The following is a 27,884-nucleotide window of genomic DNA, read 5'->3' as shown; positions in this document are numbered from 1 at the left end:
ACAGATACACACTCCCTGTTCTCAGGACCCAACTTGAGGCAAAGGCTGTGAGGTTATCATTCAGACTCTCTCCTCTTCCCATGCTGCCCTTTACACCCCTCAACTACCCTAAGCCTAGTAAAAAGCAAAAGCTGTTTGTCTAGAAGTCTCCATTCCTTGCTTCAAGACAAAAAATAATACTATGAGATCTGTGTATTACATATTTGCTTGTTAATCACGCAGGTATTATTCCATTGATGTCAGTCATACATATTGCTCCATGCTTACTGAAACAATCCTAGTTTCCAGCGGATATGAAAATTTACTGGGGCTAGAATTAAGAATGTAATTACCAAAGGGGCCAAGTAAGGAACAGGGCACAGGAAATGGGATTTTTAATAATCACCTCAGGTGACTGTGAGGACACAATTCCAACTCAGAACTGCTATCTGCTTGTAATCATAAAGTGAACTAGCCTCATTCACTAAAAGTAATCTCTGATCTCAGAAGCTACTGTGAATCACTGGTATTATCAAGTAACACAAATGGTGGCCATCAGAACCCATGCAATTAATAAAAAGTTATTGCTTTATAAATTAGAAGCAGCATCTAGGCCATAAATGAACCACCAAACAAAATGTTCACTATCTAAAAACCTCTAGCCTAAATGCAAAATCCTCACTGACATGTGCAATCCCATGCAAAGGAAAATGCTTTTAAAGGTTCATTAATAAAAAAGCATTTTAGCAGAATGTTAAGTGTGTCTTTTTTAAGCACCAAGGCCCAGCCAAGGTTTAGCATTTAGCATTACATTAGATAACTGACCCCCAAGCTAAAGTCTTCGCATTAATAATTCCAAAGTTATCAATTTCCAAGAATTACCATTTCTGGCCTGAAAACTACCATGTCCGTTTCCAGCCTGAAAAGATGCTTTGTTCGGTCTGAAATACCTGAAAACAGCAGGATACAGAATGAGGAACTAGAAAAACAAAGAAGTACCTTGCTAACTCTTGAACGTTGAATTTCCAGCGAGTGTCAGGTTCTCGGAATATAACTTCATAGTTATTTTCAAGTGCCTGATTTTTCAAAAGTACATAAAACATTGAAGACATGGTATGTTTGTTTGGGAATGCGTATGCTGCCACTTAACATTTACTACAAATCTTTTCTAATTTTTTTAAACAAGCAATCCAGTGTTCTTACTTAAATGCATAAGTACAGTCAGTTCACTTTCACACTCATATGGTATGCTGGTTCCCCGTGATAAATTGTATTCAGATTATAGAACTAGAAAAGCTCTTTGTTGTGGACATTTTTCAAAATATCTGGATATTTAAAATGTCCTGTCCACAGATACAAGCAATGAACTCATGGCGTCTCAAAGACTATAATGTAAATAGCATACTTTCAGTGTCAAAGGCCTTGCCCTACTCTTCGTGCCTGGGTTTGAAAAATGAGAGTGTGACAGGCAAAAGAACTTGAGAATTAAACGCAATTTTCCACATACTTTACATACCCTCCCCTCCAAAAACCACCCTCCTGCTAGTAGAATAGTTCAATGCATCCAACCCTACTTCTCTGGGTTTAAAATACTGTTAGAATTTTCATTAAAACACCCAAATATTCTTGGTTGTCATGCTTGTCTGGAGCGATAGCACAGCGGGTAGGGCATTTGCCTTGCACATGGCAGACCCCAGGTTCGATTCCTCTGTCCCTCTCGAAGAGTCTGGCAAGCTACCGAGAGTATCCCGCCCGCACGGCAGAGCCTGGCAAGATACCTATGACATATTCGATATGCCAAAAACAGTAACAAGTCTGACAAGTCTCATGCTTGTTTTAATCTCAACTGAACTTTATTATTATCACTATTATTTACTGTGTTATTAAATACAGAGCAGAGATAAAAAAATTTCTTCTTCATTCTACAAATGGACAATTCTAATTAGATAAAGTTTTTAGAAAATAATCTAATTTCTGTGCTTTACTCATAGCTCTGGTTAACTGGGGGAAATGTTTTCAATTATCAAGGGGGGAAAGAGTAAAATGTACTTTCCTTAATTCATTCTCAGTTAATCACTAACTTTTGATTGTGGTTTGCTCTTATCAAACTAAATCTGATTGAAAAGTCATTAATTTGACTCTTCACATGTCTGTTCCTTCCTCTCGAAACTGAACCAGAGATCTGAAGTAACCACGGAGCTGATGTTCATCCTGTCACCAAAGAAAGACCCCATCTGGGTCCATGTAGAGTGGAGGAAAGGACAGTGAGAGCGAAGTGCACCTGTGTGGAAGCTGTTTGCCCCAAATGTAAGCAAAGGCCTAAACAGAGATGACCAGAATCCAGACTTGGAGACAGTCACTTTAGCCAAGTAGGGATTTTTGTAACAAAAGTAGGAAACTCAGCAGTATTCTGCCCTTTCCTTCTCTGTGTCTCTGGATCTTTTCTCCTTTCTACACCCAAAAAAAGTAGGAAAACTTATTAGTATAAAGATTAAATATGTCTGGGGCAAGCCAAAGGGAGAGTCTAGCAGTTAAGGCACTTGCCATGTATGTGCCTGCCCAGGTGTAATCCCTGGTACCACATGACCCCCTGAGCACAGAGTCAGGAGTCAGCCCTTAGCAATACCAGGTGTGGCCCAAACAACAAACCAAAATGAAATAAGATCACAAAATCTAGGAATTTAAAAAAAAATTTTTTTTAAAGACGTTCAGCACATATGTTGCCCAAGCCCATGTGCTTGTTGCACCCATGTGGCCGAGCACATGTGTCACCTGCATCTCCCCTCTTGAGATGTGTACTTTCCTATCTACGCATTATTCTCTCTCTCTCTCTCTCTCTCTCTCTCTCTCTCTCTCTCTCTCTCTCTCTCTCTCTCTCTCTCTCTCTCCCTTCCTCCCTCCCCTCCACACCTTCAATACCCTACAAATAAAATCTGTCTTACTTCACACAAAAAAATAGATGTTCTTGGGGCTGGAGCAACAGTACAACAGGTAGGGCTCAATCCAAGTGCCCCAGTGATCCCTAAGCCCTCCAGGAGTGAACCATGTGTGCAGACCCGGGAGTAAGCCCTGAGCAGTGTCACATGTGGCCCAAATACCAAGAATTAAAATAAAAACTAAATAAGACATTTTCTTGAAGAAAAATCATAACTACTGTTTTATTCTTCTGGCCATTCTTGAGTAATTCTGGTAATAGAGAAGTGAGTTATAATAGGTATATTTATATTTTTATCTTAGGGTGACAGTGTTCCTCCTAAATCTCCTTTTTTGAAACTATCAAGTTTTGTGGTCCTGAGATTCCCACATGACCACACTCCATGGACACCCCCAGCCTGCCAGTGACACAACTGCCCAGATTTCTGAGAGTTTCAGTGGTGGCATCTGCATGGCTTCCAGGGCAAACAACCCCGATGGAAAACGCTCCCAAGAATTCAGGACCCCCCCCCATTTAAAATGTGGACTCTGAGGGACACGGGCAGCTCAGCAAATAGCAGCCACTGAACGGCAGAGAAACACCAAGGTCAAACCGCATTACCTATGGGGACTCGCCATCACAAGTGGGAGATCAGAGAAAGACGAAAAGGAAGAAGGTAGGTAACAATGTTTCAACTTTCTCATAAAATGTCCATAAACTGAAAATTCAGAATAATGCTTCTTCCTACCATGACTGCATAGGGCTTCATTTCCCAGGCGTGGAGGTTGGTATTATCGATAATAATAGGGGATATGCCATTCCTCATTGCTTTTCTTGCTGCAATACAATGTTATATAACAGTGAACAACATGCAACAGAGAAGGATAAGTGTACTGCCCCTTTTGTTATTTTTATTACAGGATGTTCTCAGCATACAACCTTAATGCCATCTATTTCAGAACCCATTATCAATCATTTCCTTATTCCTGGAATCTGGAAGGTTAAGACTCTCTGGCCTTCTGGTGAGGGGCAAAATGACAGAATTTCTGATTAAACTCCTGTCAAACGTGTTCATTCTGCAGATGCTACAAAGCTATGGACACAGTGGAATTTCCCAGGAGTTTGGAAAGATATTTGTCACCTCTTTTCTGGTTCCACTCATGCGCTTCCTCCAGGAAGTCAGGATTGAATTCGTAGGTACCATCTTCCCTGAAGAAAAAATCATCCGTGCTGAAAATCAGGGCCCTGGGGAAGTCATGTTGCAACTGTCTGGAAAGTGGGAAATAAGAAGTGATTTCAAGACTGTGAGAAGACATGGTAGGTATTCCTTCCTTCCAACTGCAGTTTTCAATGGGGAGTACCCACACCCACACCCACCCCCACACACACACCCCACACACACACCCACACACACACACACACCACACACACCGGTGTCTGAGCTGTTCATTTCCATCTAAAGGGAGCAGCTCCAGATTCTGGGTGAAACTTGCCACAAGTGGTGGGAGTCAGGGGAGGGCACTTAGTATAGAGAAGAGACCACTATGACAATGATAGTTGGAAATGATCACTCTGGACAAGTACTGACTCCTGAAAGGAACTAAAGTGTAAATATAAAATATACTGTCATCCCGTTATTCATCAATTTGCTCGAGCGGGCACCAGTAGCGTCTCCATCGTGAGACTTGTTACTGTTTTTGGCATATCAAATACACCATGGGTAGCTTGCCAGGCTCTGCCATGCGGGCAGGATACTCTCGGTAGCTTGCAGAGCTCTCCGAGAGGGGCGGAGGAATTGAACCCTGGTTGGCCGAGTACAAGACAAATGCCCTACCCACTGTGCTATGGCTCCAGTCCCAAAAGGAGAAAGAGAGAGAATAGTTTCTGCCATGGGGCACTGGTGCCGGGAGGGACACTGGGGACATTGGTGGTGGGAAACGTACAGTGGTGAAGGGATGAATATTGGAACACTGTATGACTGAAATGTAACCATGATCAACTTTTTAACTATATCTCATGACGATTCAATTAAAAAAATAAATTTTAGGGGCTGGAGCGATAGCACAGCGGGTAGGGCGTTTACCTTGCACGCGGCCGACCCGGGTTCTAATCCCAGCATCCCATATGGTCCCCTGAGCACCGCCAGGAGTAATTCCTGAGTGTAGATCCAGGAGTAACCCCTGTGCATCGCCGGGTGTGACCCAGAAAGCAAAAATAAATAAATAAATAAATTTTAAAAATAATATAAATAAATAAATGGAGCGGCTTATTCTCTCTAGTGGCATTGCTCCCTATGAGGTGGGAGAGGGCCGAGGCCCAAATGGACACCTCCAGCTCCTAAAGCGAACACGTGCTGGTGGACACCTGGTGACTGTCTTTCCTTATGGACACCTGGGTCTTTCCCCTGAGACATGTTCCCGGGTGCTGGGGTCCCAGGTTGGTGCCGTTCCCTGTACCCTGACGCCTCCTGTCCTGGGTCCCATCTCCTTGGAGCTCTGCTTTATGCACCCACTGAGGACCCATTCAACAGACAATTTCTTGGTGACGTACAAAATGGATGAAATGACATGTGTGAATCACCCTTACAAGGTAACATGTTTCAACAAACTGGGGCCCAGGATCCCTTTTTTTGAAAAGCAGAACAGGAGGGGCCAAAGAGATAGCACAGCGGTTAGGGTACTTGCCTTGCACCCTTCTGACCCTAGTTTGATCCTCAGCACCCCGTAGGATTGGTTTACTCACTTCCAGGAGTGACCCCTGTGCACTGCCAAGTGTGGTCCAAACACCAAAAATGAAAAAGAAAGGCCAATTCCTGACAGTTCCCATTTAAGGCAAAAAGCGGGGCCATTAAGTTATTCTCAGAGTAACTTCAAAGAGCATATTTCCACTGAAAATCCTTCTCAGATGATGTCGGGAGAGAGGATGGACAACAGTGCGTATCCATGCAAATCTCCAGGCTCCTGCCTCAGCTGTGAAGAGGCTGATGTCAGCTCCTTTGCTCGATCACGGGCCCGAGCAGAGAAGCATCTGGCGCAGTGCCTATCTCATAGAGGCCATGTCCCTTTGACCCGCCTACTGCCTAGAGAGGTGACGCCCCACATTTCTGTCTCCTGGACTACAACACACAGAAAATCCTCTCTACCAAAGAGCTTCCAGTAAGGTTCAAGTGAAGTCGGGACAGGGAAGGCATTATGTAAACAGTAGAGCACTTGAGAAGTATAAAGTACTGATATTTTATTAATGATTATGACAAATAAGGTCAAATTCACCACCTCAGACTGACTGATGTCATAGCAGTAAAGTACACTGGAGTGAGTACATAATATTGCAGTTACTTCAAGAGAGTATTATGAAATAGGAATGAAATGCTTCGATGTTCAAAAATGAGTAAATACACACCAGGAACCAGAAACAAATACATGTTGCTGTCAAAATTCTTTGTAGTAATTCCACACTAAAAGCAGTTATTTGGGAATAGGTTAAGGTGGCAAATTCAACGAGCATAATCAAACACCTTGATCCCAACTGCAATCTGATAATCTCCCTTGATAGTTCTGTGGGAAAACATGGTTATAAGATAATATAAAAGAATGCTAATTACATAACTCATAAAACATTTATTGAGTACCTGACAAGTGCAAGTTCTATACAAAGTATTAAGGGACAAAAAGAAGTGCAGGGCCAGCAATACAGTACAGCGGGGAAGGTGCTTGCCTTGCACATGGCCAACCCGGTTTGATTCCCACCACCCAATATGGGTCACCTGAGCAAAGAGCCCAGAAAAAGTCCTGAGCACTGCCAGGTGTTGACCCAAAACCAAGAAAATAAATAAGGTGCAGTTTTCACAAAATCCACAGCCTATGGTGTGAGATGGTATCTCATTGTTGTTTTGATCTGCATCTCCCTGATGATTAGTGATGTCAAGCATTTTCTCATGTGCCTCTCAGCCATGGCCCACATTCAAAAAAACAAAAGCAATAGGTGTTAGCACACATGTGGGAAGAAAGGAACTCTTCTTCACTGCTGGTGGGAATACCGACTTGTTCAGCCCTTTTGGAAAACAATATGGACAATTCTCAAAAAATTAAAAATTGAGCTCCCATTTGACCCAGCAATACCACTCCTGGGAATATATCCCGGAGAGGCAAAAAGGTATAGTAGAAATGACATTTGCATTTCTATGTTCATTGCAGCACTGTTTACGATAGCCACAATCTGGAAAACCCGGAGTGCCCAAAAACAAATGACTGGTTAAAGAAACTTTGGTACATCTACACAATGGAATACTATGCAGCTGTTAGAAAACATGAAGTCATGAAATTTGCATATAAGTGGATCAACATGGAAAGTATCATGTTGAGTGAAATGAGTCAGAAAGAAAAGGACAGACATAGAAAGATTGCACTCATATGTGGAATATAATGTAGCAGAGAGGTACGAGCTAGCAATGATGCAACTTCTGGCAGAAATTTCTCTGAACTCAGTTACAAAAATACAAAAATACAGAAATCCAAAACCTCGTGTCCACTATTGTGGCCACACGACCTCATATCTCTTCATTCTCAGCAATGGAAAACAAATTATCAAATGCTTCCTTTCTAGCAGGTCTGACTTTGGGGGAGGGAACTCCAAACAATAATAGTGAGTTTTGTTGAAATATTGAATGTAATCAAAGTAAAGAGAAAGTAAAGTGAAATTTATCAGCTACACAGGCGGGTGGGGGGATGGGCGGGGTGGGGGATGGGGGGAGGTTTACTGTGATTCTTGGTGGTGGAATATGTGCACTGATGAAGGGATGGGTATTTGATCATTGTGTAACTGAGACTTAAGCCTGAAAGCTTTGTAACTTTCCACATGGTGATTGAATTAAAAATTAATTAATTAATTAATTAAATCCACGGCCTAATTAGAAGTCTGAGCTCACAGATAATTGTTTGGCCTAACATACAATGAATACCCACTGTGCCAGAGAAATATTGAGAGCATGGGAAGGGGGCCAGAGCAATAGTACAGAGGGTAGGGGGTTTGCCTTGCACGCAGTCAACCTAGGTTTGATCCCAAGCATCCCACATGGGCCCCCAAGCACTGCCACAAATAATTCCTGAGTGCAGAGCCAGGAGTAAGCCCTGAGCATTGCCGGGTGTGAGCCAAAAATGAAAGGGAGCAAGAACTTGGGAAGCTAGGGACGTGACTCAGTGGCAGAGCACATGCACGTGTGAGGCCTTCAGTTTAACCCCCGGCGGCACACAGTCCTGTTCCCCGCTTCAACCTCTACATCCCGGCTCTGCAGGAGCCACCTCCAAGCACTGAGGTGAGTAGCCAGGAGTATCTCATACCCTGGGGCTGCATTACTCCAGAAGAGGAGAAAGCAATGGCCAAGGGCTAATTAGGGGGGATCCGAGGAGCACTGACAGGAAGGGTGAAGGCTTTCACATTCAAACGTTCTTCTTAGTACCGCACCATTAATTGAAAGAGCACATTGGCAGGCTGGGATGTGCCCAGGGATAAGTAAAAGGTTTGGAAACCATGTGGTAGGAGCCAAGACCTTGGGTGTTTAAGTTGAGAACAATAGTGATGCGTGATGGTTATCCTAGACTCTGAGCAGCCTACAGTGAGGAAAGGGAGGGGACTTAATCTTGCAGGGCAACAAAGCGGGTGGAGATAGAGGGGTTCGCCCAGTCCGGTCTTGGCTGGAACCATCCCTGCAGTTGCAGGCATGCAGGCAAGAGAGGGCGCTAACAAAAGGAGGGAGGAGAGAGAATGAATTAAATTCATTTAAATAAATTAAATAAAGTAAATTTAAAATAAATTATTTTTTTTATTTATAATAAACTAGCAAAAATTTTTTTCTTTGTTTTTAGGTCACACCCAATAGCGCTCAAGGTTTCCTCCTTGGCTCAGTGCTCAAGGATCACTCCTGGCGATAGTCAGGGGACCATATGGAGTGTTGGGGATCCTACCTGGGTCCACTGCGTGCAAGGCAAGCACCCTATCTGCTGCACCATCACTCCAGAGAGAGAGAGAGAGAGAGAAAGAGAGAGAGAGAGAGAGAGAGAGAGAGAGAGAGAGAGAGAGAGAGAAGACAGAGGCAGGCAGCGGGTTGGGGTGGGGGTGGGGGGTGATGGGAGGGAACCTGGGGACACTGGTGCCTGGTAAATGTACACTGGTGGAGGGATGGGTGTTGGAATATTGAATGACTGAAATCAATCATGAGCAGCCTTGTAAGGGTCTATCTCACAGTGATTCAATTTAAAAAAAATTTTTTGTTGTTTTTCTGTTTTGGGTCACACCTGGCAATGCACAGGGGTTATTCCTGGCTTTGCACTCAGGAATCACTCCTGGCGGTGCTCAGGGGACCATATGGGATGCTGGGAATCAAACCCGGGTCGGCCGCGTGCAAGGCAAACGCCCTACCCGCTGTGCTATCACTCCAGCCCCTTAAAAATTTTTTTTAAAAGAAGGGGTACTGATTGGGCAGGGCGGGCCTTCTTGGTGTGGTGGTGTCCTAGCGGGCTCCCCCTGACTGTGGCCACCCAGGTCGCGCTGCGTAGTCTCAGCTGCCACAGCCGGTCAGTGCTGGTCCTCACTGAAGCCAGAGGTGGCAAAGAAAATGCAGCATTTTAAAGCTGTCTCGGATAAAGTGACATGAAGAAAGTTTAAAGATTTAATAGACTGTAAATAGCTTCCACACATACGTCTTTTAGTTGTCTTTAAAGATACTCAAATTCAAAGGTCTAAATCATAAATTGAAATTTTAAACTGATGTAATCATTAGAAACACAACTGAGGGGCCAGAGAGACAGCACAGCGGGCAGAGCACTTGTACTTGCATGAGCCTGACCTGGCTCAATTCCCAGCACCAGATATGGTCCCCAAGCCCTGAGGGGAGGGAGAGGGCAGGGTGTGGTGCTCCCTACCCTCCAATCACACACACACACACACACACACACACACACACACACACACACACACACACACACAGATACTTTATTTCTTTTATCCTTTGTATATGAAGAATAGTTGTAAAATATTTTTTTTTTTTTGGTCCCAGATTTTCTGTCCCTTCTAGATCTGGCTTTATCCGTATTTCTATTATCTCTTCCACTGTTAGCAGGTATGGGAAGAGCTTTTTTCCCTTGTGTGACCTATATTTGTGTATGTGTTGGGGCTAGAGGGTGTGTGTGGTGTGTATAAGTGACTTTTGACCACTTTCAGTGGTGTTCAGGGCTTACTCCAGCTCTGCTCAGGGATCATTCCTGGCAAGGCTTCAGAGACCCTAAGTGGTGCCAGGGGTCAAACCAGGGTCAAGTTCATTCCAAGCCAGGGTCCTACCTACTGTACTATCACTACAGCCCAATGTCTGACCATTTGGGTTGGGTTTTTTTGTTTGTTTTTATTTTTGTTTTGAGGGGCCGGAGCTCAGTGAAGGGAATGAAACCCAGGGCCTCACACACAGCACAAGTGCTGCATTGCTGCCACATCCCCGGCCCTGTTTGACCATCTGGAGACCTGCTTTTTCTTTCCCACACATACCTTAGCTACTTTTGTTCTCCTTTTTTTACAATTGATACTATTGGTAGGAAGCTAAAACTGTCCAATGTGCAAACATACGGGTGCAAAAATACAATCTGGGAAATTGTTGCTGTGATTTTAAGAAATTCTTTTTTTAAACCATTCATTCCCAACTTACATTTTATTCTGTTTGAATTTTGTTCCCTACTAGAGTTAAAAACAAAACTTAAAAAAATACAAATTTTGGGGGCTGGAGTGATAGCACAGTGGGTAGGGCGTTTGCCTTGCACGCGGCCGACCTGGGTTCAACTCCCAGCATCCCATATGGTCCCCTGAGCACCGCCAGGAGTAATAATTACTGAGTGCAGAGCCAGGAGTAACCCCTGTTCAATTCCAGGTGTGACCCAAAAAAAAAAAATTATACAAATTTTTAAAAAATTTCTCCTCAGAATAAAAGCAAAAAGGACTATCATGAAGTATGACCACCTACACCTGCAGCCTACAAAGTTCCCTAGCATGCAAGCAGCCCAAAATACGAGTCTCTTTCATAGAATAGACTTTGGAGGATAATATGGGTATTTCTGAGATGCAGGGTCTAACCCGGCCATGCCCAGGACTGACTCCTGGTTCTGTGCTCAGGGATCACTCATGGTGCTGGGGGGGTTGGGGGGGCATCTGTGGGAATGTGTCTCAGGCACATGTACTACCATATGTGGCACTAGAAATCAAACCCCAGCTGGCAAGGCAGGCACCATACCACTGAACCTATCTCTCTGGCTCCCTACATGGGCTTCCTAATTATTCCTACAAAACCTTGTTTTCTTATCACCTAAAGGTTGAATAAGCTCTGGCTGGCAAGGCAGCCTCTTAAATATGCAGGACAAAAGAGCTTTCTCGGCATGCACAGAATCATAGGTGACTATGATTATACTGACACACCTATACAAGGACACAGACATATACCCAAATCATACATGTGCACATAAAATACACACACAGACATACACCCACATGAACACATACACATATGTTGACACAGTTATACACACGTAAGCACACAGATACACAGAAACCCACATGTAGAGACATACACTCACATGCACACAGATACGCACATGTACATACAGCACAGACTGCATAGACGAAGATACACATATACACAGATTCACACTGACATGCACGCACAGACACACATGCACTCACACAGACACACATTTGCACACACACACACACAAAAAAGAGCTTTCTCTCCACTGCTACATAAAGAACTAACTACAGAAACATCTTAAGATTCTCAAATTTAAGTAGAAGTAGTAAATACTATCCCATCAGCAAGGAGGATAATGCCACTGGCTCTGCTCTAAGGTGGCCAGGAGCCTCGTGCATTAGGGAAATTGAGAGAATGAAAAGAAAAGGGGCAAAAAAAGACAAATGAGTTCATAACAACTTCACCTTCCCAGGCCCCACCCCCAGTTCTCTTTTTGTTGTTGTTTTTGTTTTTCATTTTCCTTTTTGGAGCTACACTCGGCTTACTCCCTGGCCCCAAGATTCATTGTTTTGTGTCCTGGTTATTCAGAAATATTTATTTTTAAATTGCATTTGTGATCTTTTATTGTTAATGAAACTTGCTTATTGGGAAACCTAACTCTTAGTGAATATAATTTTTCTTTTTTTTTCTTTTTATATTATATTTTATTTATTTTTTATTATTAGTTTATTTTTAATTAGAGAGTCATCGTGAGGGTACAATTACAGATCCATACATCTTTGTGCTCATGTTTCCCCCTTACAAAGTTCGATAACCCATCCCTTCACCAGTGCCCATTCTCCACCACCAGTAAACCCAACATCCCTCCCCCCCTCCCCAGTCCCATCTCCCCCCACCCCACCCTGCCACTATGGCAGGGTATTCCCTTTTGTTCTCTCTCTCTGATTAGGTATTGTGGTTTGCAATAAAGGTGTTGAGTGGCCATTGTGTTCAGTCTCTAGTCTGTATTCGGCATCACCCTTCCCCCACATGACCTCCGACCACATTTTACTTGGTGGTCCCTTCCCTGAGTTACCCAGAATGAGAGACCAGCCTCCAAGCCATGGAGACACCTCCTGGTACTTATTTCTACTGTGAATATAATTTTTCATTAATTTTACTTATAACAAGCTAGCAAAAAATTTTTTTCTGCTTTTGGGTCACACCCAGCAGTACTCAAGGCTTACTTCTGGCTCAGTGCTCAAGGATCACTCCTGGCGATGGTCAGGGGACCACATGGAGTGCCGGGGATCCTACCGGGTCAACTGCATGCAAGGCAAGCACACTATCTGCTGCACTATCACTCCAGGCCTCTACTGAAACGGAAAAGAAAAAAAACTTCCTAGTTACATATGTCCATTAACTTTCTAGTGTTTTTATTCGTACAATAGTCCTTCCCACCCCCAAACTTTAAAAATATTCATCTATTTTTTGACACCAAGCATTAGTTAAGGGTCTAACTTTGATTTTTTTTTGGGGGGGGCGGAATTTCTTTTCTTTTTTGGCCCACACCTAGTGGTGTACATGACTTACTGCTGGATTCTTCCTGGTGGGTTCATGGGACCAGGTGCAGTGCCGGGGATCAAAACCCAGTCAGCCACGTGCAAGTCAAGTGCCCCTAACTTGATTTCTTTTTCCTACATAGGAATCTGGTTACCAAAATTCCCCATGGTTTTCCCCATGGTTTTAAAAACCCTTTTGATTCTTTGCAATTTTCTCAACTGTGGAAAAGTTTCACAAAAACCGCCGTGTGCATTTCCCCATGCATGGGTGGAGACATCCACAGGTGAATCAACTAAAGCAGAATTTCCAGGAGAGGGCTGGAGCGATAGTACAGCAGGTAGGGTGTTTGCCTTGCACTTGGCTGACCCGGGTTTGATCTCCAGCATCCGATATGGTCCTCCGAGCACCGCCAGGAGTAATTCTTTAGTGCAGAGCCAGGAGTAACCCCTGTACATCGCTGGGTGTGAACCAAAAAAAGAAAAAAAAAAGAAGAAGAATTTCCAGGAGATCCTTTCTCATCTCAATTTTTCAAGTGAGCAGAACAGAGTAGAAGCTGACTAACATATTTTTGTTTCCTTCCGACTTTTTCCTGATAGAATCTGTTTTGCCAATTCTAGGGATTTTGTTTCCTCTGCATCTGGGAGAGCGTGGGGCTTGTGAAAGATCCTCAACACTCGGGACTGTGAGCAGGGCAGGCAGCGCTGGATTCCGTGCCCTTCACTCTGCATGCTCTCGAAGGGGCCCCCAGTGGAGAACTGGATTTTCTCGTCCTTGTACAGAGAACCTGACACACCCTCAGATGTGCCATCCCAGCACCTCCTCTAGACATTACTGGATTTTTTTTCCTCAAGGACCTAAGAAAGTTTCCCCAAACTTCGAGAATGGGGAAGAACTAGCTGTAAATGAGGCCCCTAATAACTGACCCCACAACCACCCACCTCTGAGAGATGGACCTTACCCACTCACTGCCTCTCGCTGATCTGCCATGTCACAAAAGCCCCTCTAAGAACTGAAATAATGAGGCTCCAACCAGTCTCACCCTCACACCTCAGACTGCCCAAGAATTGGAGGTGTGTAGATCCTGGGTATTTGCAATCTCCGGCATCCTACATGGTCCCTCAAGCACCGCCAGGAGTAATTCCTGAGTGCAGAGCCAGGAGTAACCCTTGAGCTCCACCGGGTGTGGCCCAAAAAGAAAAAAAAAAAAAGCAGTTTAGAAACAACCAAGATTTAGTAGTTTGGTGAATGTATCATCAATGTAATCCATTCAGACACAGGAACATTGTTCGGAATAAAAAGTGATGAGCCACCAAGCCATGGAAAGATGTGGAGGAGACAAATGCATTTTACTAAGCAAAAGCAGACAATCTGGAAACGCCACATGCATTGATAGGAACTCTACAGACAATCTAGTAAGAGAAACTATAGAAAATCAGATAACTGCCCGAGTTAATGATTGCCAGGAATCAGGGAGAGGGAGGAGGAGGAAAGACAAAGGACTTTCACAAGAATGAAAATAGGAGCTGGAGTCACAGTGCAGCGGGTAGGGCGTTTGCCTTGCACACGGCCAACCCAGGTTCAATTCCCAGCATCCCATAAGGTCCCCTGAGCACCGCCAGGAGTGATTCCTGAGTACAGAACCAGGAATAAGTCCTAAGTACAGCCAGGTAAGGACCCAAAACAAACAAAAATAGTCTGTAGCATACACGGATACATGATACATTTGCCTGACCTACACATTTCAATGTCCATAATGTAAAGTACAAACTGTGGGTGATGATGATGTGTTGACTTACGGTGACAGTGATCAGTCAATGTCTGTTCATCAATAGTAACAAACGCAGTGCTCAGTGGAGTGTGTTCATGCTGGACAGGGCTGGGCTACACCAGAAATCTCTAAAACCTTCCTCTAGAAATTGCTGTGAACCTAAAACTGCTCTCAAAATATTTCCAGGGACCCGAGAGAATAGCTCAAAGAGGAGATAGCGCAAGTCATGTGCAAAGCCAGAGTTCCATCCCTGTCATTACTCAAACACAAACACACACACACACACACACACACACACATAAACATACACGCACACGCATGCGCGCGCGCAGAAACACACAAAGGCTGAGCATGTCTGGGAGTGGCCTATGGGTCTCTGAGCATGGCTGGGAAGGCCATGATTTCAGGATGAGTATCTGCCACAGTATCTTAAATACTGTGGTGATCATACATACACAATTTGTTAATAAAATATTAGCTCCATTTTAAAGAATAAACATTTCAAGAATTGAAAAATCAAGTGACTTCGGCTGATTCTAATACTAATACAATTAACGTAACACTAAATAATGTATAAACAATAGCAAAACATGAGGCCAGAGTGATAGTACAACAGGTAGAATGTTTGCCTTGCATATGGCAACCTGGGTCTGATCACTGGCATCCCATATGGTCCTCTATGGTCCCTTGAGCAACACCAGACGTGATTCCTGAGTGCAGAGCCCGGATCATGGATCACTGATCAGTGGATCCTGAGTACCACCAAGTGTGGCCCCAAAACAAAACAAACAAAAAAGCATAACATTTTTTAAGTCAGGCAGAATTCTAAGGTCCTAAACCAGATTTCCGTAGCTTTCCCGTGCCAGTGCAGCGCACCACACTCTGTCCAGGCCCTCTGAGACCCGCCGTATGCAAAGAGCCCAGTCCGGGGACACTCTAAGTCCAACATGCTCAATAGAGGAGATGGAATCAAAGACCTCAGCATTCACTTTTATTTCAGCTCTTTCCCACAAAATGTCATAAGTCAATTATAATCAACAGAACCAAATGAAAAATCACGTAGGCAAATAAACACTGGGGATTTTTAACCACAACTTATGGTTAAGATGTAAATGCATCTTTCATTCTTTGTTTCTTTTATTTATTTATTTTGCTTGGCAGAGCCTGGCAAGCTACCCATGGCATATGCCAAAAACAGTAACAACAAATCTCACAATGGAAACGTTACTGGTACCCACTCGAGCTAATCGATGAACAACGGGATGACAGTGCTACAGTGCTATTTATTTTTCTTTTTGGGTCACATCTGGCCATGCACAGGGGTTACTCCTGGCTCATGCACTCAGGAATTATTCATGGCAGTGCTTAGGGGACCATATGGGATGCTGGGAATTGAACCTGGGTTGGCCACATGCAAGGCAAACACCCTACCCACCGTGCTATCCCTCCAGCCCCCCCCCCCTTTTCTTTTAATATCCTTTAGGGAGCTGGAGTAACAGGATAGTAGATAAAGTGCTTGCTTGCCTTGCATGTAGCCAACCCATGTTCTATCCTGGACACCTCACATGGTCCCCCAAGCACCACCAAGAGTAATTCCTGAGCACAGAACCAGGAGTAAGCTCTGAGCATTGCCAGATGTGGCCCCTAAAACAACCAACAAAAAAAAATTCCTTAGAAAAGGCAACTCAGATAGAGAAGGAACAACCAAGTAAAGGGTGCTAGGAGGGCCCGTTCGGGATGGGAGATGCGGGCTAAAAGTATATTATAGACTGAACATGATGGCCACTTAATACCTCTACTAACAAACCACAACACCCAAAAGGAGAGAGAGAGCAAAAAAGAATGCCCTGCCACAGAAGAGGGGTGGGGTGGGGGGAGGGTGGGGTCGGGGTGGTGGGAGGGATGCTGGGACCATTGGTGGTGGAAATTGGGTACTAGTGGAGGGATAGGCACTTGACCACTATATAACTGAAATGCAAGCACGAAAGTCTGTAAGTCTGTAACTGTACCTCACAGTGATTCACTAATAAAAAATTTCTAAAAAAATTTCCCTAGATATTAGACAAATAGTACAAGGGGTGGGATCATACAGGGGATAAGGCATTTATCTTACTTGCAGATGATCACTCTGCTTAGTCACCTAAACACAGAGCCAGGTGTGGTCCTAAACCCCAAATAATAAACAAATGAATGAAAGAATCTCCCATTTCGTGAGCCTATTAGGTGAGGGAAATGACACTTCAAGTCATTCCCCTGACAGAGGCCTTTATGAGGGAAACTTAGACATTAAACAAACATTTTTGGGTGGGAATGGGAATCACTCCCAGACGTGGTCAGAGCTTACTCCTGGCTCTGTGCTCAGGGATCACTCCTGGGGACTCAGCGGACCATGTGGGATGCCAGGGATCAAACCTAGGTAAGCCATGTGTGGCGAGTGCCCTAGCCACTGTACCGTCTCTCCAGCTCCATCAGACTTTCACTCTTCCCTCAACCTCACTGAGACAAGTTATTGAGATAACTTGGAGTTAGAAAAACCACGTCTTTGAGAAGTTCCTCTAGAGTCTGTACAGGCCAAGAATCGTGCATTTCTATAGAGAATTTGCTAACATGCCTAGAGGGACCCAGGGCACTAAGGCAAGTTATACAATAACCTGTCACAGGAGCAAAGAAGGAAGAGACTCAGGACACCCTGCGGATGTTAGGTGTTGACTACAAGACTGTTCTCCAACACAGCATAAGTCAAGATGAGCTCATTGGGACAAATAGGAAAACATTTCCTTTGTTTTGTCTTGGGGCCATCCCAGCTGTGCTCAGGTTGACTCGTGCTCTATTCTCAGGGAGGGATCACTCCGTGACACCGGGGCATTGAACCTGGGAAAGGCAAGCACCCTGGTTGCTGTCTAGCTTTCTAGCCCCCTAATAGGAACACTTATTTTAAAGTCTAAATCTCATCTACTATTACCTTCAAAGTAGCACATTAATAAAAAAAATCTAAGTTCCTGATAATTTTTAAATCTCAGAAAAAAACATTATCATCAAAAGTGACAATAAAACTTACCCTGACAGGTGAATTCCAGATTGGCTCAGCTGCTTAGAAAGCCCTTGTTTGGGTGCTGAAGTAATAGCATAGCGGGTAGGGCATTTGCCTTGCACCAGGCCAAACCGGGTTCGATTCCCAGCATCCTATCTGGTCCCCTGAGCACCGCCAGTAATTCCTGAGTGCATGAGCCAGGAGTAACCCCTGTGCATCGACGGGTGTGACCCAAAAAAGAAAAAAAGAAGAAGAAGAAGGTGGTCCTTGTTTCCTTCCCTTATTTCCTGTATAAATGCACAGCCCAGGGACTGGAGAGATAGTAGGGTGGGTAAGGTCCTTGCCTTGCACTTGACTGGCCCTGGTTAGATCCCTGTCACCCAATATGGTCCCCTGAGCCCTGCCAGGAGTGATCCCCGAGTGCAGAGCCAGGAGTAAGCCCTGAGCACTGCTGGATATAGCTCAAAAAAAAAAAAAAAACCACAACTTTTTTAAAAGTTTTTTTAAATTTATTTTTTAATTCATTTATTTATTTATTTTAATTTATTTAACAATTAAATAAAAACAGTTGAAGTCTGCCAACTAGAAATCGTCAGAAGAATTAAAAAACATAACTTTTCTCAGCATTTACACAGAATGAATATGAAAACAAATGAGATGCTGATACAGACAACAATGGCAGCTGAAGTGTGAAAGCATCAGGGTTAGAGAAATAAGCCGAACATACAAGAGCATACACACTGTAAGATTCTACTCACATGAGGATTTGAGTAACTGAATTTACAGTCAGGAAGAACAAATGGGGGCTGGAGCGAATAGCACAGCGGCTAGGGCATTTGCCTTGCACGCAGCCTACCCGGGTTCGATTCCCAGCATCCCATATGGTCCCCCGGGCACCGCCAAGGGTGCAGAGTGCAGAGCCAGGAGTAACCCCTGAGCATCTCTAGGTGTGACATGAAAAGCAAAAAAAAAAAAAAAAAAAAGTCTGCCTACCTGTCTGTCTGTCTGTCTGTGTGTCTCTCTCTCACTCTCATTATGGTATTGCAATACAGATGCTGAAAGGTTATCATGTATATCCCTTTAGGGAAACTGAGGAGATTGGTGGTAGTAAATATACACTGGTGAAAAGACAGGTGTTGGAACATTATCTGACTGAAACCCAATCAAGAAAGAAAGACCAAAGGTTCCCAGAGGCTGAGGGGAAGGTGAATGGGGAATTATTGCTTAAAAGGTACAGAGTTCCTGTTTGGGTCATTAAAAAAAAAAAAGTGAATTAGTGACAGTGGTTGCACAATCCCATGCAAGGCCACAGATTTGCACTTGTAATGTTTAAAAGGGGGAGGTAAATTTTTGCATGCACACACATACATGTGGCACAGGACAACACAGAGGGGAGTAGCTGGTGCACGATGCTTTTACTGAAGCCCAAGCAAAGGGTGGGTTCAAAGCAAGCTGAGTTCGCAGGTCAGCTGTGGGAACAGTTCTACAGCTGCTCACAAGTGAATGCATCTTTTTTTTTCCTAATATAACACTAAGAAATTTAATCTAAACTCAAGATCAAATATAAACCAAACACACAGTATTTAAAATATTTTATCAGAAGGAGAGCAAAAGAAAAGATACAGCCAAACTTCAAAAACCATCTGGCTTGAACCCAGATCCTCAAATACTAGGCAAATGCCCCTTCTACTGATCCAATTTCAATTGTCCACCAAGAACCGTTTTTTTTCTTTTTTTTTTTTTTTTTTTTTTTACAGTTACAGATTTATACATTTTTGTGCTCATGTTTCTAAGAACCGTTTTTTCTTATTTTATGGTTTGAGATGACTCTATAGCTACCATGCAAATTTTCAGGTCATAGCCAAAGAGTAAAGTAGGAGAAGCATGAAAGCTTCCGGTCTTTTCTTCTCAGTGGGCTAATCACATGGACAGTGCTGCTCAAAAGTGAATGGATCTTGACATAAAAATCCAATGACAGGGGCTGGAGCTATAGCACAGCGGGTAGGGCGTTTGCCTTACACGCGGCCGACCTGATTCGATTCCCAGCATCCCATATGGTCCCCTGAGCACTGCCAGGAGTAATTCCTGAGTGCAGAGCCAGGAGTAACCCCTGTGCATCGCCAGGTATGACCCCCCCCAAAAAAAAAAGCAAAAAATAAATCCAATGACATAAAAATCCAAATCAATTCTAGGCTTCATTTTCCAACTTTTAATATTCTCCATGATCTGTCCCTAGATCTGTTAATTCACTTATATGAAGCAACCACTTCGGTCAAGCCATTCTCCTCACAATCCCAGAAGAACAACTCACTCCCTATTACTATCTCCATCCCACTAATTAATGCTATTAATTCTTTTCTTGGTTCAGCCACATCCTCTTCTTATTCAAGGGCAGCCCAGGATCATTTCCATATGGAGAGACTAGCCCTCTCCTCATTATCCCACCAGCTCCCTGGCTTCCCTGGCCTGGGACCCCAACACTGGCTGCAGTGCCATTCCCTGCTTAGTCACAAGAATGGACTGTATTTGTTTGTCCTATGGAGGGTCCCGCTCTTAACCTAATCTGGCATATAATCTACTAAACAAGCAACTAGTTTTGAATGTTCTCATTATTATATACTAATGCTGATTCGTATATAATAATTAAAGTAGTTGGAATTAATGCAGGTTGCAACAGTATCTTACATACCATGGTAATCACACACACACAAACCCTTGTTAATGAAATATTACTTTTTTTTTCTTTTTGGGTCACACCCACCGATGCACAGGGATTACTCCTGGCTCTACACTCAGGAATTACCCCTGGCGATGCTCAGGGGACTATATGGGATGCTGGGAATCGAACCCGGGTCAGCCTCATGCAAGGCAAACACCCTACCTGCTGTGCTATTGCTCCAGCCCCAGTGTTTGTTTGTTTTTTTAGCTCTATTTTAAAGAAAAAAGACTTCATGAATTGAAATTCAAGTGACCTATGCTAATTCTCATACTAACTGATAAAACTGTCATGAATGACACAATAGCAATTTATAGCAATTTAGAGTGAAAACAGTGTAACACTTAATAAGAATGCCATTAAAATCAGTCTCGTGAATTTGAAAATATTTCCTGATGGGAAGATAAAACAATGGGTCGGTGTTTGTGCTGGTAGGCTGACCTGGGTTCAGTCCCCGCCAGGAGTGATTCCTGAGCACAGAGCCAGGAGGGCGCCCTCAGTACTGCCAGGTTTGGCTACCCGTCCTTCAAAGAAAATAAATTCCTAAAAAAATTTTTACTAACAGACTTTGTAATTTAATGGAGCAGTGAGTATTATTTGTTCTGAGCGTCCTTTACAGCCTGCATCTCTTACATTCCAAGCCCATCCTTCTGCATATTTAGCTTGTCATACACACACATATTAAAAACCTTCCTGATGAATACATCTCTATCTTTATGCACTTGTCCAATCATTGACTTAGGAGAACTTCCTGGAGGGACTTACAGGTCAAAACAAGAACTTATTTTGTAATGGTTGTTGAGTGAGATAGGGGTAATAAAACAGATTTAGGGACCATGGTAATTCACTAGCACTCTGATGTGTCATTAAAAAAAATCCTTTTTTGCAGTGCCAAGGGTCAAGTCCAGAGCGATATATGCAAGGCACGTGCTCTACTACTGAGCCATATCCTCCACCCATATATACTTTTTTTAAATTGTTTTTTGGACCACACCCAGCAGTGCTCAGGGCTTACTCCTGGCTTTGCACTCAGGGATCACTCCTGATGGGCTTGGAGGACCATATGAGATGACAGGGATTGAACCAGGACGTCTGCTTGCATGGCAAACACCCTCCCAACTGTACATTGCCCAAGCCCCAATCCCAATATTTTTTAACCAAATAAGATTTCAACTGTTTTTAAATATGGCCAAGAAATTTAAATAGGTGCTATCAAACTAGGAAAACAAACAGATGAAAAGCACAAAATCTAACTTTGATCTGGAGGATAAGACATTAATTTAAAACTTTATGAACAGGGCTGGAGCGATAGCACAGCGGGTAGGGCGTTTGCCTTGCATGCGGCCGACCCGGGTTCAATCCCCGGCATCCCATATGGTCCCCCAAGCACTGCCAGGAGCAATTCCTGAGTGCAAATCCAGGAGTAACCCCTGAGCATCGCTGGGTGTGACCCAAAAAAAGCAAAAAAAAAAAAACTTTATGAACAAAAAACCCCAACTTAAGAAGCATTTTACTGTCTAATCTAAACAATAATTAACATTTATTATTTGCAGCAGAGTCACGGGGTTAAACCTGGCAGTGCTCAGGGTTTACTCTTGCTTATGTGTTCAGGGATCACTTGACAAAGCTTATATGTGGTTCCAGGATTGAACCTGGGTCAAGCAGCATGCAAAACAAGTGCCTTACCCATTCTAATCTCTCTCCAGTGCCCTAACATTGATTCTTTATGAGAAACAAGTTATGCAGGAAAAAAGTGAATCCATGTCTATCAAAATCTCTTTAATTTTATAAAAGCTATAATCAATTTAAATCACTGTATCACTGTCATCCCGTTGCTCATCAATTTGCTTGAGTGGGCACCAGTAACATCTCCATTGTGAGACTTGTTGTTACTGTTTTTGGCATATCAACCCATGGGTAGCTTGCCAGGCTCTACCATGCGGGCCAGATATTCTCGGTAGCTTGCCAGGCTCTCCGAGAGGGACAGAGGAATCGAACCTGGGTTGGCCGCATGCAAGGCAAACGCCGTACCTGCTGTGCTATCGCTCCAGCCCAATCAGTTTAAAATGTTATAATTTTGGGGGCTGGAGAGATAGCACAGCGGGTAAGGCGTTTGCCTTGCACGCGGCCGACCCAGGTTCAAATCCCAGCATCCCATATGGTCCCCTGAGCACAGCCAGGGGTAATTCCTGAGTGCAGAGCCAGGAGTAATCCCTGTGCATCGCCAGGTGTGACCCAAAAAGCAAAAAAAAAAAAAAAGTTATAATTTTTATATATAAGCCTTTTCAACTTTTAAAGAAACATTTATTTACCTGACTCATGAATAAAGCATGTTCTTGATAGAAAACCTGGAAAATACGAAAGTTAAAGAAAATACACATTTCCTAGAACCCAACAATTCACAAGATAGCCTTACATACTTTCAAACACTTTTCTACATCTGTTTGCTATTTAAAAATAAAAAGCATTTTCTTATTCTCCATCTCCCACACAATCCCTAGAAAAATGTAGAAAGAAGATCTTGAGCACACAGCCTAAGCTGTCCACTACTTTTCTCCATCCTCACCTCAAACCTCCTAGCTGAGCTGTGGCGACTTACAAAGCCCTTGATTGATAGCACAGCGCGTAGGGCATTTACTCTGCATGTGGCTGACCAGGGTTCAATCCCCGGCATCCCGTATGGTCCCCTGAGCACTGCCAGGAATAATTCCTGAGTGCAGAGCCAGAGCATCCCCCCCCAAAAAAAAAAAGAGAAAGCCCTTATTTCCTATATAAATGCACAGTCGAGGGTTGTAGAGACAGTACAGCAGGTATGGTACTTGCATGGAGCTGGTCCCAGTTAGATCCTGGTCACCCATTATGGTCCTCCAAGCCCTGCCAGGAGTGATCCCGGAGATCCCAAAGCCGGGAGTAAGCCCTGAGCACCACTGGGTGTAGCACCAAAACAACAACAATTAAAAAAAAAATTAAAGTCTGCCAACTAGAATTTGTCAGAAGAATCTACTCTACAAATGTAACCTTTCTGAGCATCGCATAGAACGAAAATGAGGCCAGTGACTGCCCCAGTCCCCAAAAGTTTTCCTGAGGAAGCTCTGAAGGCACAGTCAGCACACTCCCAGGCGGCGCCCACATGGTTTCTAACGAGCAGGTCTACCCTCTACTGTCTTCTGCTTAGCCAACGTGAACCAGGAATAGAAATACTGGGGTCAAGAACCAAGAGCCCAGAGACAGACTCTTGGGTATGTGGATAGCTAAAGCTTAACAGAGGTCCTAGGAATGTGAAGTAGAATAAGGAAAGCCTCTTAATGTGTGCTGAAAGATAAAGACCAAACATGATAACCTCTCAGTACTTGTATTATAAACCATAATGCCCCAAAATAGAGAGAGAGTATGGGGGAAATTGTCTGCCATGGAGGCAGAGGGAGGGCTGGAAAGGGAGGTATACTGGGGACATTGGTGGTGGAGAATGTGCCCTGGTGGAGGGATGGGTGTTTGATCATTGTGTGATTATAACCCAAATATGAAAGCTTGTAATTGTATCTCATGGTGATTCACTGTCACTGTTACTGTCATCCCTTTGCTCATCGATTTGTTTGAGCGGGCACCAGTAACATCTCTCATTGTGAGAGTTACTGTTACTGGTTTTTGGCATATCCAATACGACACGGGTAGCTTGCCAGGCTCTGCAGTGCAGGCGCGATACTCTCGGTAGCTTGCCGGGCTCTCCAAGAGGGGCGGAGGAATCGAACACAGGTCAGCCGCATGAAAGGCGAACACCCTACCAATGCACTATCGCTTCAGCCCCATCTCATGGTGATTCAACAACAACAACAAAAAAAAGAAATACTGGGGTCAGGGCAGGAGAGAGTGGGTAGAGTGCTTGCCTTGCACATGGCTGACTTGGGTTCGAATGCCAGCACCCGATAGGGTCCTCACAGCCCAGCCAGAAGTGATAACCTGAGCTCAGAGTGACAAGTCTGCCCTGAACACAGCCAGGAGTGTCCAAAAAATAAATAAATAAAACAAAATCCTAGGGCCGGAGAGATTGCCCAGGGGTTAATGCACTGACCTTGCATGCAGCTGACCCTGGTTCAAAACCTGGCACGATGTGGTCCCTGCACACTGAGTGTGTAGAGCAGGAAGTTTGATGGTGCCCCCAAGCACCACCAATTGGGCCCTCCACCCTCAAATCCTAAAAGTACAGGAGGCTTGGGGCTGGAGCACAGGAGGTAGGGCGTTTGCCTTGCACGCGGCCGACCCAGGTTCGATTCCCAGCATCCCATATGGTCCCCTGAGCACCGCCAGGAGTAATTCCTGAGTGCAGAGCCAGGAGTAATCCCTGTGCATCGCCAGGTGTGACCCAAAAAGCAAAAAAAAAAAAAAAAAAAAAAAGTACAGGAGGCTGGAGAGCCTGAAGGCAGCTCACCTGCTGGCCTAGAGTGTCGCACTCTCCTGCCAGAAGAGGACTGAGAAGTCAAACCCCATTCCACCAATGTCCCAGGCTATGCACCTTCCACTCGTACTACTTTCCTCCTGAGTAAGTGACCAGCAAAATCTTGCCCGAAGCTGTTTACTTCCTTCTCTTTGACATTAACTGTGTGACAGGTCACACATGAGCAAAGCCAAAGTGAAACTAAGCAAGAACTGACTGCCAAGAGTTTTGGCTGCTAAAGATGAGCCACCTTGCCTGAAATACACACACACACACACACACACACACACACACACACACACACACACACACACACCAAACCCCCGAGTTCTGCTGGGTTCTCAGGGGGCCCCTGCACTCTCCAGCTCCCAAAGGGACAGAAAGACTTTTTGAAATGCTATTTTAAGAAAAGGTTCCAGGAGGCCTGAAGAGATAGTACCGTGAGTAGGTGTGTGAAAGACTGGGTTCGATCCTGGCATCCCATATGGTCCCCCAGCACCGCCAGGAGGAATTACTGAGCGCAGAGCCAGGTGTGGCCCAAAACCCCAAAATAAAGAAAAGAAAAGAAAAGAAAAGAAAAGAAAAGAAAAGAAAAGAAAAGAAAAGAAAAGAAAAGAAAAGAAAAGAAAAGAAAAGAAAAGAAAAGAGAAAAGAAGGTACCCGGGCCAGAGCGATCATACAGCGGGCAGGGAACTTGCGATGGGCCGTCCAAGAGTGATCCTTGAGCACAGAGTCAGGAGTAAATTCCTGAGCACCCCCAGGTGTGGCCATCCCAAAACCGAACCAAAAACCGATTTAAAAAAAAAAAAGAATGAAAAAAAGGAAAGGTACCAGCCGCCCTTTGGAAGCCCCCCATTCATTCCACGTCTGTAACAATATTATGCTAAAAGCTTTGCCACAGCAGGCCAGGAATCCGCCTGTCACCGTCAGCTCCGGCCCCGGGGACGCGAGCTCCCACGAGCGAACCTAGAGATTTCTCTCGCGCGGGCTCAGCGTCCTCCCCGCCGGGTTAGCAGCTCCCGGGCCCGCGGGTGCTGCGTGCAAGGGGACGGTAAGCCGTGTGCGGGCCAGGGGCCGCGCCAGCCGCTGAGCACGCACGCACCGCGCTCCGCAGCCTGGAGCACGGCCCCGCCTGCCAGAAACTTCACCGGGAAGCAGAACCAGGTGCAAAACGGGGCGCGCTCGGAGAGGTGAACCAGCGAGCCGGGGTCGAGCGCGCGTCTCCCGGCGGGGCGGGGTCGCGGGCTCCCAGGGACAGCAGAGGGACAGCAGATGGGACAGCAGACGGGCAGAGCGAGGCCGCGGGGCGGGCGGGTGCGGGTCAGCAGCGGCCAGAGGACAAGCCGTTCGGCGTCGCTGTGGCCGCGGGGCCCCGTCCAGGGGGCGGAGGGCGCTGCGGCGGGCGCGGTGGCCTAGCGCGGTGACAGCAGGCGCCCAGCCTGGTCCCGGGGCGCGCGGCTTACGCAATCGCGAGTAAACCCATCTCGGCGCCCGCCCCGGGCTCGGTCCGTGACAGGTTGGGGTGCCCGCGCCCCTCCCCCATCCCGGGGCACCTGCGCGCCCCGCCGCGGGGGACAGCCTGGACCCGCGAGGTTAGCCCGGAAGGTGCAACCTCCTCCCCCGGCCCCCCGTCTCCCCGCTCGGCGGAAAACGCCTGTTGACACCCGGCGGCGGGGTGCCTGCGCGCCGGGCGGGTTTCTCCGCAGTCCCCGCCGGTTCGGTTTCTTTGATTGGTGGGGTTTTATTTTTGGTTTTGGTTTTTCGCGCACAAAAATCGCTGAGGGGCCGGGAGGCGGGGGCCGAGGGGGGCGGCCCAGGCTCCCCGGGGGCCCGCCTGGCTCCCGGCCGCGCCGCGCAGGGAGCGCTGCCATCGGGGGCTGGCGCAGGGCGCAGTGGCCAAGCGCGGCCGCCGGGGTACGAGCAGGGACGCGCCCGGGGCCCGCCGGGCACCCGCCTGGGCCTGGGCTTGGCGCCGCGGGGGCCCCCTCGGGCCCGGGACACGGGGGCGCGGGGCAGGGGCGGGCCGGGCGGGAGGGGAGTCCCGCGCCCCGCCGGCTCCTTACCTGGCCAGGGTGGTCTTGCCCGAGCCGGGCAGGCCGCGCAGGAGGTAGAGGTGTTTGCGGAAGCTGGGGCGACGCGGGGGGGTCCCGCGCGGGGGCGGCGGGGCCGGTGGCCGAGGCGCCGGCGGCGGCGGCTGCTGCTGCTGCTGCTGCTGCCGGTGCTGCTGCAAGCTCAGCCTCCCGAAGGATTCCAGAAAACTCTCCTCCATGGGGAGGGGGCTGGCACCGAGAGCCCGGGGCTCCCGTCCTCAAGTCAGGGTCTCGGCCAAAGCTGTTGTTTTTGTGGCTCTCGGGCCATGTGATAGATGCAGGGGCGGTGCTCGGGGCCCAGCCCCTCCTTCCCACCCGCCCCGCGTGCGAGGGGGCGTCCCCACCTGGGAAGCGGGGCCGCGGGGAGGCGGACCGCAGGGGCCACCCGGGGCCGCAGCCCACCCCCGCCACCTCTCCGCACCCCAGCGCCCCGGCCTCCGAGTGCCCTTGGCCCCGCCGGCACCCTGGGCCGAAGCGGTCCGCAGCCCCGGGGCTGCAGGGTCTCTCTCGGCCCCCGCCCCCACCCCCCTCGACGGGCGGGGACAGTGAGATCCTGGTGGGTGGCGCCGAAAGGACAGAAACGTTTTGAAGAGTAACAGTAAAGGCCATTGTCTCTCCACACGCCCCCGTGCACGCACACCCCTCCCCGCCCCCGCTGTGTGAGCCCCAACATCTGGACGGCGCCCCAACTGCCGCGCCACCCTTTCTGAGTCGGGGTCTTTTCCATTTTCACTCGGCTGGGCCGGCCTCTCAGTGGTGGAGAGCGAGGGACCTCCACGTACCTCTAAACCTCCTCTTCCTCCCCCCAAGCGCCCCTGCGACCGCGCACGGACGCCAGGACCGGCTCCGCGGGGAAGGCGCCCGCCCGGGAGCCGTCGGGGAAGGAGCGGCCAGCGCGGCCCGCGCTCTGCC

The 27,884-nt window shown here is 46.4% G+C and overlaps 1 protein-coding gene across 3 annotated transcripts in view; it reads right to left on the bottom strand.

Moving 5' to 3' along the window:
• Positions 1–27,396, bottom strand: part of N4BP2L1 (NEDD4 binding protein 2 like 1) — a 28,886-nt gene extending 1,490 nt beyond the window's left edge. The window contains exons 1-4 of one of the 3 annotated variants that reach the window (XM_004604536.2): positions 26,946–27,396; positions 4,035–4,162; positions 3,632–3,730; positions 862–920 (exon numbers count right to left, since the gene is read on the bottom strand). In XM_004604536.2, the coding sequence (XP_004604593.1) occupies positions 862–920; positions 3,632–3,730; positions 4,035–4,162; positions 26,946–27,151 (492 nt within the window). In that variant the 5' untranslated portion in view covers positions 27,152–27,396. Of the gene's footprint in view, positions 1–861; positions 921–978; positions 1,056–3,631; positions 3,731–4,034; positions 4,163–26,945 lie in introns of all 3 variants that reach the window. The other 2 variants (XM_004604535.2, XM_055133118.1) reach the window with 2 other exon arrangements.
• Between the last annotated feature and the right edge of the window lie 488 nt (positions 27,397–27,884).

This window comes from Sorex araneus, chromosome 1 (genome assembly GCF_027595985.1).
Source record: "Sorex araneus isolate mSorAra2 chromosome 1, mSorAra2.pri, whole genome shotgun sequence".
Taxonomy (NCBI): Eukaryota; Metazoa; Chordata; class Mammalia; order Eulipotyphla; family Soricidae; genus Sorex; species Sorex araneus.
The sequence above is the reverse complement of the archived record's forward strand: the minus strand, read 5'-3'. Positions and strand labels throughout refer to the sequence as shown.